Genomic DNA, 12869 nt, shown 5'->3' with positions numbered 1-12869 from the left:
ATCCTAAAAGCCCCAACAAGGCACTGTTCCTTAGGCTCATGTTGAAACAGTGGAAAAGGCAACAGCTAGAAAGGTCGGAGTGAGTGGAGAATTAATGTGGCAGGAAACTGAAAGCTCAGGGTCATCCCAGCTGAATTAACAGAATTGCTCTGCAACACAATCACCCAGTGTGTTTGGTTTCTCCAGTACACAGTAACCACATTGTGAATGCCAAATGCAGTACAAAAAGAAAGTGAACTGCTCCTCCTTCTGCATGGGGCAGCACGGCAGTGTAGCTGTTAGCACAACACTTTACAGCACCAGCTGTAAGATCAGGGTTTAATTCCTTCCACTGTCTGTAAAGAGCTTGTATTTTCTCTCCCTGACCACGAGGGTTTTCTCCAAATGCTCCAGTTTCTGCCCACAATTCGGTTAGGATTAGTGAGTTGTGGCCATGCTCTGTGGTGCCATGAGCGTGCTGTCACTTACGAGCTGCCCAACACAATCCTTGCTGATTAGATTTGATGCAAATAACATATTTTACTGTTTCAATGTACACATGACAAATACAGCTAACCTTTACCTCTGGGTCCTGGACAGTTAGACTGCAGTCAGATGTGGGCCAATCTGGGCAAAGACAACAGAATTCCTTTCCCGAAGACGATCAGAGAAGCAGATGTTACTTTATAAATGAAAACGGGTAATGCTATGGATATTAATGCTGCAGGTTTTAAAAGAAATCCAGATTCAAGGTCACATTACTAATTTGAACAGGAAGTTGTCGGTTCAAGTTGATGTGTGTGTTGTTTTCTCTTTCCGTGTTTACAGTAACGAGATGCAGAACAAGCCATTATTTTGATTGGTATCCACTGCAAATACGCTCTTTAGTAATGCTTACTGCATCAAAGTCAGAAACAGTTTTGATGGGTAAACCACAGACTGAAACATTATACATTATTTATTAATAGTCGTAAAGAACAGCTAATAAATAAGATCATACACATTGCAAGAATGATTTATTAGCTATAACATAAAATATACAAAGTATTTACATAATACTAGCTTGCCGAAATTGTATCTGATAAAGTGTATTTCAACATTGCAGTAAAAATTGCTGATACAGTCCAAATGACTACATATAAATCTGCATTATAGAAATATATGCTTTATATTCACTGAAATAGCAATTCAAAAATGCACTGTGAGTAAAGTCACTGTGTTGATGGAATGGCATAATGGAATAATCACTGAAATCTCTGCATTGTTGTGACAAATATACTTCTCACTTTAGAGTCTCTCCTTGTGTCATTTCTGAAGAATAAATTGGTCAATGAACTCATTCTGTTCAGCTTCTACCTTTGACAGGGCATCATATTCAATCCGATATCTACAAAAAAAAACATGTCCTCTGTTACACATTTTACCCAGAAGATAAAAGTAACAATAGTTTATGTGTAACACACTTGCTTATAGATTGTTCAGGGGAAAAAACATGTCACAATGTCTATTTGAAAGTTGATTCCACACATGTAAAATGGTCTTGCACAGAACAATGCTCATGACAGCTTGAGGAAATAAAGTAAAAAAACCTGACAATATGGACGATTTTCCCTAAAGTCTCTTATCCAGTATACTTATAGATGATTGGAGCATCGTTAAATATTACTACAATCTTAAACATGCATGATATTTCTTGCTGAATTGTATAGCCAGCATCCAGAATGACCCTAGAAACTGGCCAACTTGTTTCATTCAATCACAAATAAACAGTAATGAAATCATGGAACAAGTTGCTTCTCAAAAATAAAAAGGAACCAAGAGAATTGCTCAATTAAGCTACCTTGTAATATTTGTCCTGAAGTGGTTTTCATTCAACTAAACTCCACAATCACATGCATTACTACTGCACCCCTTATTATTTACAGTGAAATTTAATGTTCCTATGCTAAAATTCCTCTATTAGGAACCTCTTCCTATTTCTACATTTATGTTAAATGCTGCAGCCTTTCAAGAACTTTCTCTTCTTCCTCTTAACTAATAACTTTTTATCTACCAACTAGAACTCTGGTTCACAAATTCTCTTTTTTTTTCCAAAATATATGCTTTACTGAAACAGCAATTTCAAAATGCTGATGGAATCGCATTGCAGTTTTAGAAAAGCATTTTCATTGAAGTAGTTGATCACCCATCCTATTGCCTGTGTCATTTTGTAATTAACATTCCTGTAAATCACTTTTAAAGGCACTATATAGAGTATTTGGGTGGCAGGGTGGAGATACATCTCTACCAAAGGAGGTGTAAGGTGTATTTCCCTCCATTAATCTGCAGGTCACCCTTGGATACGATGTACCAACTACTTAACTCCTTGATCAGGGTCATGTAAAGTCATGGAAACATGTGGTGGATGAGCAGCTGGTGTACATCTTGGCTTCGCGACCACTGACGCCAGGCAGACAAATTGCTGGAGTCACCTGTCTTGTAAAGACACTGTCTGAAGGCAGCAATGGCAAACCACATCTGTAGAAAAATTTGCCCAGAGCATGCCCACGGAAAGACCATAGTCGCCCACGTTATATGACATGGCACATAACGAACAAACAACATAGACTGAAACACCAATTGAAGAAAATAACTTTATTTTCACTGAAAATAACTAGTATCTTATTTTTTCAGATTTATAAAGAGTAAAAGAGAGGTAAGAATGGATATCAGACTACTGGAAAATGACACTGGAGAGATTGTAATGGGGTACAAAGAAATGGTGGACAAGCTTAATAAGTATTTTGTGTCAGTCTTCACTGTGGAAGACACTAGTAGAATGCCAGAAACTCAAAAGTGTCAGAGGACAAAAGTGAGTGTAGTTGCTATTACTAAGGAGAAGGTTCTTGGGAAGCTGAAAGCTGAAGAGATAGTGGAGGCATTTAGTAATGATCGTTCAAGAATCACTAGATTCTGGAATAGTTCCAGAGGACTGGAAAATTGTAAATGTCACTCCACTCTTTCAGAAGGGAGGGTTGGAAAGATGTTGGACTCTATTATTAAAGGTGTGATTTCAGGGTACTTGGAGGCACTTGATAAAATAGGCCAAAGTCAGCACAGTTTCCTTAAAGGAAATCTGCTGAAATTCTTTTGAGGAACTAGCAGGTAGGATAAAGGAGAGTCAGTGGATGTTGCTTACTTGGATTTTCAGAAGGCCTTTGACAAAGTGCCACACATGAGGCTACTTAACACGGTAAGAGCCCATGGTGCTACAGGAAAGATACTAGCATAGAAAGAAAATAGGCTATCTGTCACGAGACAGAGTGGGAATAAAGGGAGCCTAACCTGGTTGGCTGCAGTGATTAGCAGTGTTCCATGGGCATCGGTGTTGGGACAGCTTCTTATCACATTATACATCAATGACGACTTTGTGGCCATACTTGCAGATGATCAAAGATAGGTGGAGGGGAAGGTAGTGTTGAGGAAGCAGGGAGTGTGCAGAAGGATTTAGATTGTGAGAATGGGCAAATAAGTGGCTGATGGAACTTAATGTGGGGTAGGGTATGGTCATGCACTTTGGTATAAGGAATAAAGGTATAGACTATTTTCTAAACAGGGAAAAAAAAATAAATCATCAGAGGTGCAAAGGGACTTGGGAGTCCTTGTGCAGGAAACTGTGAGCAGTTTTGGGATCTTTACCCAACAGGTGTGCTACTTATTTAAATGGATTCAGAGGAGGTTCCTGAAAATGATTCCAGGAATGAAAGGGTTAACATATGAAGAGCATTTGATGGCTCTGCACCTGTACTCACTTGAATTTAGAAGAATGAAAGGGGATCTCATTGAAACTTATTGAATATTGAAAGGCCAAGATAGAGTGGATGTGAAGAAGGTGTTTCCTATAGCGGGGGAGTCTACTACCAGAGGGCTCAGCCTCAGAATAGAGATAAGGAGGAATTGTTTTAACCAAAGGGTAGTGAATCTGTGGGATTCATTGCCACAGGCCACTGTGGAGACCAACTCATTGACTATATTTAAGGTGGAGGTTGACAGGTTCCTGATTAGTCAGGGCATCAAAGGTTATGGGGAAAGGCAGGAGAAAGGGGTGAGAGGGAGAATACATCAGCTATGGTGGATGGTGGAGCAAATTCGATGGACCAAATGGCCTAATTCAATTCCGATGTCTTATGGTCAAAAAGTTGGGGTCTAGTTTGCCTCTTTAAAAGAGGATTATAAAAACTGGGATTCTTACCCATTCTCTTTTCCTCATTTGCCTATCGCCTCCCTCTGCCCATCAAAGTTCCCTTTCTCCCACAGTCCACTCTCTTCTATCAGATTCCTCCTTCTTCAGTCCTTTACATTTTCCACCTATCACCTCCCAGCTTCTCACTTCATCTCCCCCGCCCCATCCACCTTCCCCCCACTCCCACCCCTCACCTGGTCTCACCTATCACCTTCTAGTTTGTACTCCTTCCCCTCCTCCACCACTTTATTCTGGTCTCCACCTCCTTCCTTTCCAGTCCTGACGAAGGGTCTCAGCCCAAAACGTCGGCTCTTTATTCCTTTCTCTAGATGCTGGCTGAACTGCCAAGTTCCTCTAGAATTTTGTGTCCATTATGAAAACTGGAATCGTTAACATCAAAATGACAATCAGCTCTAAATTCAAAAAGCCAAGAGAATCAACGCAGTTCACTACAACCCTTCACAGCCAGTCAGACTGAAGGAAATAAGAAACAAAAGCTCTGTGGAAGTTACAACCCGACCTGCTTTTGGCACTTTTCAGCAAATGACTTGTCTGAGCAACTGAAAGTGTGTCTCTGAACTCTACAGATATCATTAAAACAGATTGCTTTAAAAAAAATGACTGGTTCAGGAATACAGAATGCTCCTGTGGTCTGTAGCTCATCTTTCATGCTGTTTCTGATTGAGTTATGACACAATGAAGGCTTTTAGTTTAATTCCTTATTTCCTTAGATGACAGCACAATGACAAAATGAAAGATTAATCATAATTATTGCTGGTATGTGATCTGAGTACAAATCGCAGAAAGATATTTACATTTAACTCTTGGCAGTGTGGAGGATCAGAGGGATCTTGGGTTCGAGTCCATAGGACACTCAAAGCAGCTGCGCAGGTTGACTCTGTAGTTAAGAAAGCATACAGTGCATTGGCCTTCATCAATCGTGGAAATGAATTTAGGAGCCGAGAGGTAATGCTGCAGCTATACAGGACCCTGGTCAGACCCTACTTGGCGAGTACTGTGCTCAGTTCTGGTCGCTTCACTATAGGAAGGATGTGGAAACCATAGAAAGGGTGCAGAGGGGATTTACAAGGATGTTGCCTGGACTGGGGAGCATGCCTTATGAGAATAGGTTGAGTGAATTCTGTCTTTTTTCCTTGGAGCGACGTAGGATGACAGGTGTATAAGATGATGAGAGGCATTAATCATGTAGATAGTCAGAGGCTTTTTCCCAGGGCTGAAATGGCTAGCATGAGAGGGCACAGTTTTAAGGTGCTTGGAAGTAGGTACTGAGGAGATGTCAGGGGTGAGTTTCTTACGCAGAGAGTGGTGAGTGTGTGGAAAGGGCTGCTGGCGATGGTGGTAGAGGTGGATAAGGTATTTTAAGAGACTCCTGGACAGGTACATGGAACTCAGAAAAAGAGAGGGCTATGGGTAACCCTAGGTAATTTCTAAGGTAAGGACATGTTTGGCACAGCTTTGTGGGTTGAAGGGCCTGTAATGTGCTGTAGTTTTTCTATGTTTTTAACAGCATCAGGGCAATGACTAGATGTAAGACACTGCAATATCAGTCAATTCTTTTTTAGTAAAATGTAAAATGTTAACAAACCTTTCAAGTTGCATTTTCTTTTCAGCTATTAGAGCTTGGAGTTGCTGCTGTTGTGCTTCCCTTTGCTTAGCAACTGATTTCAGAAGGTTTCTGGCCCCTATGGCCTGTTGACAGCAACAAAGTTAATCAACCACTAATTTTTACAAACATACAAATTAAGAACATAAGTTGATGCAGGACACCCCACTCCCTAAGCCTTCCCTCACTATCTACGATCATGGTTGATCAGCAGCACCACCTTCTCAACTACCCAAGATAACTTGCTTATCATCTGTCTACCTCAGGATCATAGAATTAAATCCCCTCTCATGCTTGTAAACTACAGTAATTCTTAGCTGGTCCACAATTTTCTCGCGGCAACTCACCTATTCCGGGTATCAGCCTAGGCAATCTCCTTTGAATTGCCTATAATGCATTCACATCCTTTCTTAAATGAGATTTATGTTATACATTGTACTCAACATGGCTTCACCTATGCCCTGTATAAGTGAAATATAGAGTCCCTATTTTCATATTCACTTTCTGTAGAGTGGAGCAACATCATTGATCGATTTCCTAATTACTTGCTGTGTCTGCAACCTAGCCTTTTGTGAATCATTCACATCCAGATCCCTCTGGCCCTCAAACCTGCAATTTCATTATTTAGATAAAATCCCTTTGTATTTCACTTGACAAAATTTTGATTTCACCTTTTCCCTACATTTTACTTGAATTGTCAGAGTTCTTGCCCAAGCATCTACATCCCAATGCAGCCTCCTTATGTCCTTATCACAACTTTCCCATCCTTCAGTCATTGGCAAATCCTCTTCCTCACCACTTCACAATAAGCAATGTTTTTATTCTCCAGCCAATGTGGCTGGCTCAACCTAGAAGTGTATGGATTGACATGATCTTACTTATTAAGAACTATACACCTTGATGTAACAGTTACAACTTCTATCAAAGAGAAAACTACTCTGCAATCCACAAAGCACCACTTATTGCAAACTCCATCAGACTCTATTTGCTGAATGCATCAAACGCAAGCTCGCACATTGTAATGCTGGATTTAATTACCATATGATGACTTCCCTGCTGGCAGACCATTTTTAGTTTCATAAGGAAGAAACTTTAACAAGCTGACTTAGTAAAAGAATTAATAATGCCATATTTTTTCTTCCCATTGTCAAAAACATACAAATAAAATTACTTAGGAACATTACCTTCATCTTTTCGTTCTCAGCTTCCTTTGCAAGTTGATCAACAATCTCAATTAACCCACCGACAATCTTTTGGAACTGGGCTATTTCTGAAAAAAATTAAAAGATTTGATGCAAAATTACACATCATAAGTTGCATGCACTTTCCAGTTACGTTGCAGTCTACTTGCCCATGCTGGAATTGTTTCCACTAATCAGTTCTATTTCCAGACCACAGTACAAAACTTCCCTTAACAAAATCATCAAAAAGAATTTCACGACACTGTAATAAACATAATCCATCACCTCATTGTTTTCAGCTTGGTTGCAGTCTTTTACGTGACTGACCACAAATCTTCCTGGAATGCATCTGGATATCACATTTGACTGGTTTCGTCATTATACATCCAATTATAGCCAAAGAAGGACAAATTTATATCTATTTGTGCCCATATATTACTTTTGCTGATTCTGAAGAATGGACAACATGCTACAGCCCACTGGCAGCTTGCCAGAGTCCAATGACTTTTAAAAGATCATTTCTAATGCCACCACAATCTCTAACACTACTTCTTTCAGAACCCTGGGGTGTAGTTCCTCTGGTCCAGGTGACTTATGTACCTTTAGGTCTTTCAGCTTTTTGAGCACCCTCTCTCTTGTAACAGTAACTGCACTCACTTCTCTTCCTTCACACACTACAACATCAGGCATACTGCTGGTGTCTTCCCTGTGATTATGGTCCACTAATAATTTATCGTGATTTGGTTTTATATGTAGTGTTTTAATCAAATTCTTAAATTGGAATCAAAGACGGTAATAATCTAATCTGAGACGACCATCTAATAATACCATGCTATAATCCAAATTCTTGTGTACTTTAAAATCCACAAGAAACTTACATAAAATGTCGTATAATTTTATGCAATTCATTATGCAGCCTTTTCATCAGTACTTCAAAATTAAGAGGCTAAGTGATTGGGATTTAAAAAAAATTGTACTGTTAATGATACCTTGGTACTGAATCCTTGATGTTAAGTTACAGCAGGAGAAAAATAATTACCATTTCTTAAGAGTGACATCTCAAAAAAATTTTAATTCGGTTTCTGAAAGATCTTGGAGCCTCTCTTCCTGATTAATGTAGGCTTGCAATTTATTTTCAAACCACAGACAAAAAGTTAATTTTTCACCTTATAGAGATATGTAGAGAGATCCTTTTAGGGACAAGTCTAACACCTGCTGAGAAGTTATAAAGGTTTACGTTGTGGTTGTCTAGACGCCACCCCATATGATCAAACCACATCCTTCCTATATTGTACTACTGTTATTGAAGCAAGTGAAGTACAAAGGATGTGGTTGATTCTCAATCTGAGTTTGTGCAGTTAATCTCAAAAGTTAACTTTTAAATACTGAAAACCCAAATTTCATTAGGAATTCATACAATGTTTACTTCTAATACAGTGAAAATATTTGTGGAGCAAGTAGCATTTTTACTGAACCTGAATTATTACTGATTTTGGAAGTCACAAAGGTTTTAGAGATATACATTTCTAAATCTATCAGATCCCCTGCACTCCTTTTATTAAAAATCTGCTGTTTACAGTGAGTTTAAATGGAATGATCATAATCCACAGTGTTATTCCCAAATTTCTTTTTTTCATTATTTCAATTACAATCGTGAACTCTGTCTCCTCTTGCTCAATTGATTTAATTCACAATAGTATTTTAGAAGGTGTAAAAATAAGTCTCTCCAAACCTAGTCAAATTCCATTTTGTATGGAACTTTGTCACCTTGATTGATCATTAAAATAGCAGAAGGCTGCATTTGAAAGTTTGTCAAGGTGAGGCAGTCAGCGCTGGGTAAACTTTATAAATGAGCACCACGGTAGTGTCAAGGTAAGTGCAATGCTATTACAGCTCGAGGCATTGGAGTACCATTCCAGCCCCTCTGGAAGCAAGTTTGTACATTCCTTCCCATCTGCGGGATTTCCTTCGATGCTCTGGTTTCCTCCCAGTCCTCAGACGTACCGGTTGTAGGTTAATTGTAAAAAATTGTCCTTGATTAGGCTACGGTTAGTTAGGTTGCTGGGAGGCGTGGCTCGGTGGGCCAGAAGGGCCTGTTCCACACTGTATCTCTAAGTAAAAAGAAAAATAAATAGTGGGAAGCAGCCGATTAACTTCCTTGGAGAGGGTGGATCAGAGGAAAAGGTGTAAAAGTGTCATTAACCCTACTATTCTACAATTTACAGAAGCTCAAACTCACTGAAAATGTCACCTACATGTTATTCCATACAGCAGTCCAAACACTTCAATAACTTTCTCCAAGTCTCAGTTAACAATGTTTTAAAACTTCTTAACCGCAGACATTTCTTCAAAACCCCTATGTTGTGGATGAAAGGGTAGAATATATGAGCTTAGTCCCAAAGTGAACCTTTTTTCGTAATTAATGACTATTTAGGAACTCTAGATTCTTCTGCGATTAGCTTATTTCAACTTCTTCACTATAACCAACAGCTATGTACTCAGCCACATGGGCCTCTAATTATCACACCTCTTGCAACCTTTCATAAAACCTACCTGTATGACCAGGCTTTTATTAACCCATATTACCTCATCCTTGGCTCAGCGCCATACTTTACCTGTGCATGACTCTGAGAAATATGACAAGATTACCACAGTAAAAATTCCATCATACATACTACGTAATTGAAATAGCAAAAGATAAGAGGAGGCTCACAGAAAGGAGCTGGAGCTGGCGAGCCAGGCAGCATCCATGAAGGGAAATGGTTAGTCAGCTCTTCATCGGGACTATTGTGAGATGCTGCCTGGCTTGCTGAGTTCTTCCAGCACCTTTGTGTGTTGCTCCATATTTTCAGCATCTCCAGTCTAGTGAGTCTCCAAAAGATAATAAGGTAGTATTTCTCGATGAGAATTCTCTGAGAATCTTCATAGTGCTGCTTTTTGAGGAGGGTATCTCTCTCTCTGCTACAATCCTCATACAACACTGAAGTTAGCCAAAGGAGTGAGGAGTCCGTATTTCTGATCTAAAGGACTTCTACAGATGGATGTAACTCTGTTCTGACAGTGAATGATGAAATTGGCTACACTTTCTCTCAAGTATGAACCAAGAGAAAATTAAATTAGGCTTCATTTACTGGCATTCTGATCTTTGGCATTTTCTATCCCAGGCCTTACAAGCTACTTTTAAACTGTATTCAAGACTAAAATAAGAGATTTTGGGATAAGCCAGGAAAGCATAAAAATTCAGCACACAAAAATAGAAACTAAGCATAGTAACCTAGTCTGGTTTCAACTCCAAAAAGCTACAGCGTTCTTTCTGTACTCTGCTAAAAGAATTTCCTCCAGTTGCATGCTTTTTTATTGTCAAAAGCATCTCATGTTGTTCAACAACACACACAAAATGCTGGTGGAACACAGCAGGCCAGGCAGCGTCTATAGGGAGAAACGTCGACAGCGCTTCTCCTTACAGATGCTGCCTGGCCTGCTGTGTTCCACCAGCATTTTGTGTGTGTTGTTGTTTGAATTTCCAGCATCTGCAGATTTCCTTTTGTTTGCTCATGTTGTTCAAGGTCAGATGTACCTCGCCATCTACTATTCAAGCAGTTGCAGTCCAGGCATCTGAACCAACATCCCCAACAGCAGGGCAAGCCAAGCCTACCTCATTGATTCCATCATGGCTATTGGATTTATTGAGTAATGCCCACAAGAAAACACATTTCAGTACTGTATATGGTGACGTATATGTACTTCGATAATAAACTTTGAAGTGCTGTGCTACCAGAGGCACCTCCTTCAGAATGAGGTATTGAACTGATGTGTCTTATCCAAGTAATGCCACCTTGTTGTGGAGAGGTTTGTGAGTTCCTGAGAGCAATACCGTCTGGAGTTTAGCCACCTGGCACTTGGCTCCTTGTAGAATCACCCACAGCATCAGCGAGGAGGTTCCAGACAAAACTCAATCCAACCAAGACTTCAATGGCAGAGCTGGTGGAAGACAACGTCACATCACAACAGCAGTGAAGGGTCCCCAGTCGTCTTGTATTCTTTTCTTTTTTTTTTCTTTTTTTACATGGGATGGTGGAGAGGGGATAAGAAGTGGGGGAAGGGATGAAGTAGAGAGCTGGGAAGTGATAGGCTGGAGGGAAATGGGCTAGGGGGAAGGTGGAGAATAAAAGAGAAAGAAATGTAGGGCTGGGGGGAGATTATAGTGAGGGGGGAAGAAGAGAGAGAAAGAGAACCAGACCAAAACAATAGATAGGGATGGGGGTAAGGGGGCAGGGGCATCGGAGTCTCGGAGTGGGAGTGATCCGTGGAACCGAAGCGTGTGGCCACAGGGAGATCCCGCCACTGCTGGAGGACTGAGCGCCGGTGTTCGGCGAAACGGTCTCCGAGTCTGCGGCGGGTCTCCCCAATGTATAAATGGCCATTTATACACTTCCACACACTTCAACTCCACAGACCATCCCCACTCTGACATGTCTGTCCATTGCCTCCTCTAGCGTCAAGATGAGGCCACACGCAGGTCGATGGAGCAATACCTTATCTCCCGTCTAGGTAGCCTCCTACCTGCTGGCATGAACATCCAACTCACAGACCTCTGTTGATACCCCTGCCCGCCCACCCCCATCCCTATCTACCACCTCAGTCTGGCTCTCTTTCTCTCTCCCCTTTCCCCCCCTCACTACAATCTCCCTTGTATTCTATGCCACTGGACCCTGACCCCGATCTGTCAAGGTGGCTGCCCATACATCAGCCTCCCCATGTTTAACAAAGTCACACACAGCCGTTCTCCATTAAGTGAATCCACACTACCAAACAGGATCCTGGATCAGCCTCTCCAGCCATCTGCGGACCAACCTTAGAACATCATACCCGATTAGAATGATCGCACTATTACTAAGCTCCATTGGGGTATAAAGGATGGAGCCCACAAGAAGCCAGAGTCTGGAGGAAAATAAAACATGCTGCAGGAGGAACTCAACGGATCTGTACTGGGAATTGACCAATCGACCTTTCATCTGGACTGGCAGACCTGAAATGACAGTTACTCATATTCCTCTACAGATGCTGCCTGACATCCTAGTTCCCCCAGCACCTCAGTTACCGACAGGGCACAAGAGATCCTACATAAGTAGTTACAAGAATGACAAGATAGTCAATACCAATATTTATCTTTCAACCAAAGAGTGCTGATAAGGCCCCTACAGAGCTACTCCCTCCTTCCTCACTGATCCAACAACACCTTTGGGATAACAATAGGTGCAGGAGTGGGCCATTCAGCCCTTCAAGCCAGCACCGCCATTCAATGTGATCACGGCTGATAATCCACACTCAGTAACCCGTTCCTGCCTTCTCCACTATCCTGATTCTACTATCTTTAAGATAGGAACTATCCTGAGGTAGTTCCACAAAGTTGTACACCTCTCCCCTTTAAAGCGGTCACCCGTCTTCCATATGGTGACCAGTGATGGCCCGCTCTTCCCCAGTACCTACTTTCCACAAAGTCCCGGCACTCTTCCTTCAGCTCTACCGTGCTTTGGGCCACCTCCGGGTCCAGGACCCTCAGTTTGTTAAGCTCGTCAAAGTGCAGCCCAGCCTCGCCCAGCGCTTCCATCGCCCCCCGGTGTGTAACCGTGCCACCAGCCTCCGGCGACCGCTGCCACGGCGACGACGGACCTCGATCCGGGTGACGTCACCCGCCGCGCATGCGCAACCCCGTCCATTGTGTTCGCGTCACGGCAGGCACGTTCTCTGCTCCAACACTTTACTCCCAGAGTGCTTTCCAACAGCTCGTTATAAAACATTATTTTAGTTAAATAAAATCCTTTTCATTGCACATTATTTCCTCACGGAGGGTAATTTTTTT

The 12869-nt window shown here is 41.4% G+C and overlaps 1 protein-coding gene across 2 annotated transcripts; it reads right to left on the bottom strand.

The window, feature by feature from the left end:
* Positions 1–978: 978 nt before the first annotated feature.
* On the bottom strand, positions 979–12711 carry ift20 (intraflagellar transport 20 homolog (Chlamydomonas)). Of its 2 annotated transcripts, XM_059973484.1 has the most exons (5): positions 12497–12711; positions 7010–7095; positions 5808–5911; positions 5017–5099; positions 979–1366 (listed from the first exon to the last, which is right to left on the bottom strand). In XM_059973484.1, exons 1-4 carry the CDS (start codon positions 12615–12617, stop codon positions 5042–5044), a joined length of 369 nt encoding a protein of 122 aa, XP_059829467.1. In that variant the 5' UTR covers positions 12618–12711; the 3' UTR covers positions 979–1366; positions 5017–5041. The 2 variants fall into 2 exon arrangements, with proteins under 2 accessions (XP_059829467.1, XP_059829466.1); XM_059973483.1 differs by lacking the exon at positions 5017–5099 and having other exon boundaries at positions 12497–12709.
* Positions 12712–12869: the final 158 nt, after the last annotated feature.

The sequence above is a fragment of the Hypanus sabinus genome, chromosome 6, assembly GCF_030144855.1.
Source record: "Hypanus sabinus isolate sHypSab1 chromosome 6, sHypSab1.hap1, whole genome shotgun sequence".
NCBI classification, from domain to species: Eukaryota; Metazoa; Chordata; class Chondrichthyes; order Myliobatiformes; family Dasyatidae; genus Hypanus; species Hypanus sabinus.
This window is presented reverse-complemented; position numbering and strand designations above follow the sequence as displayed.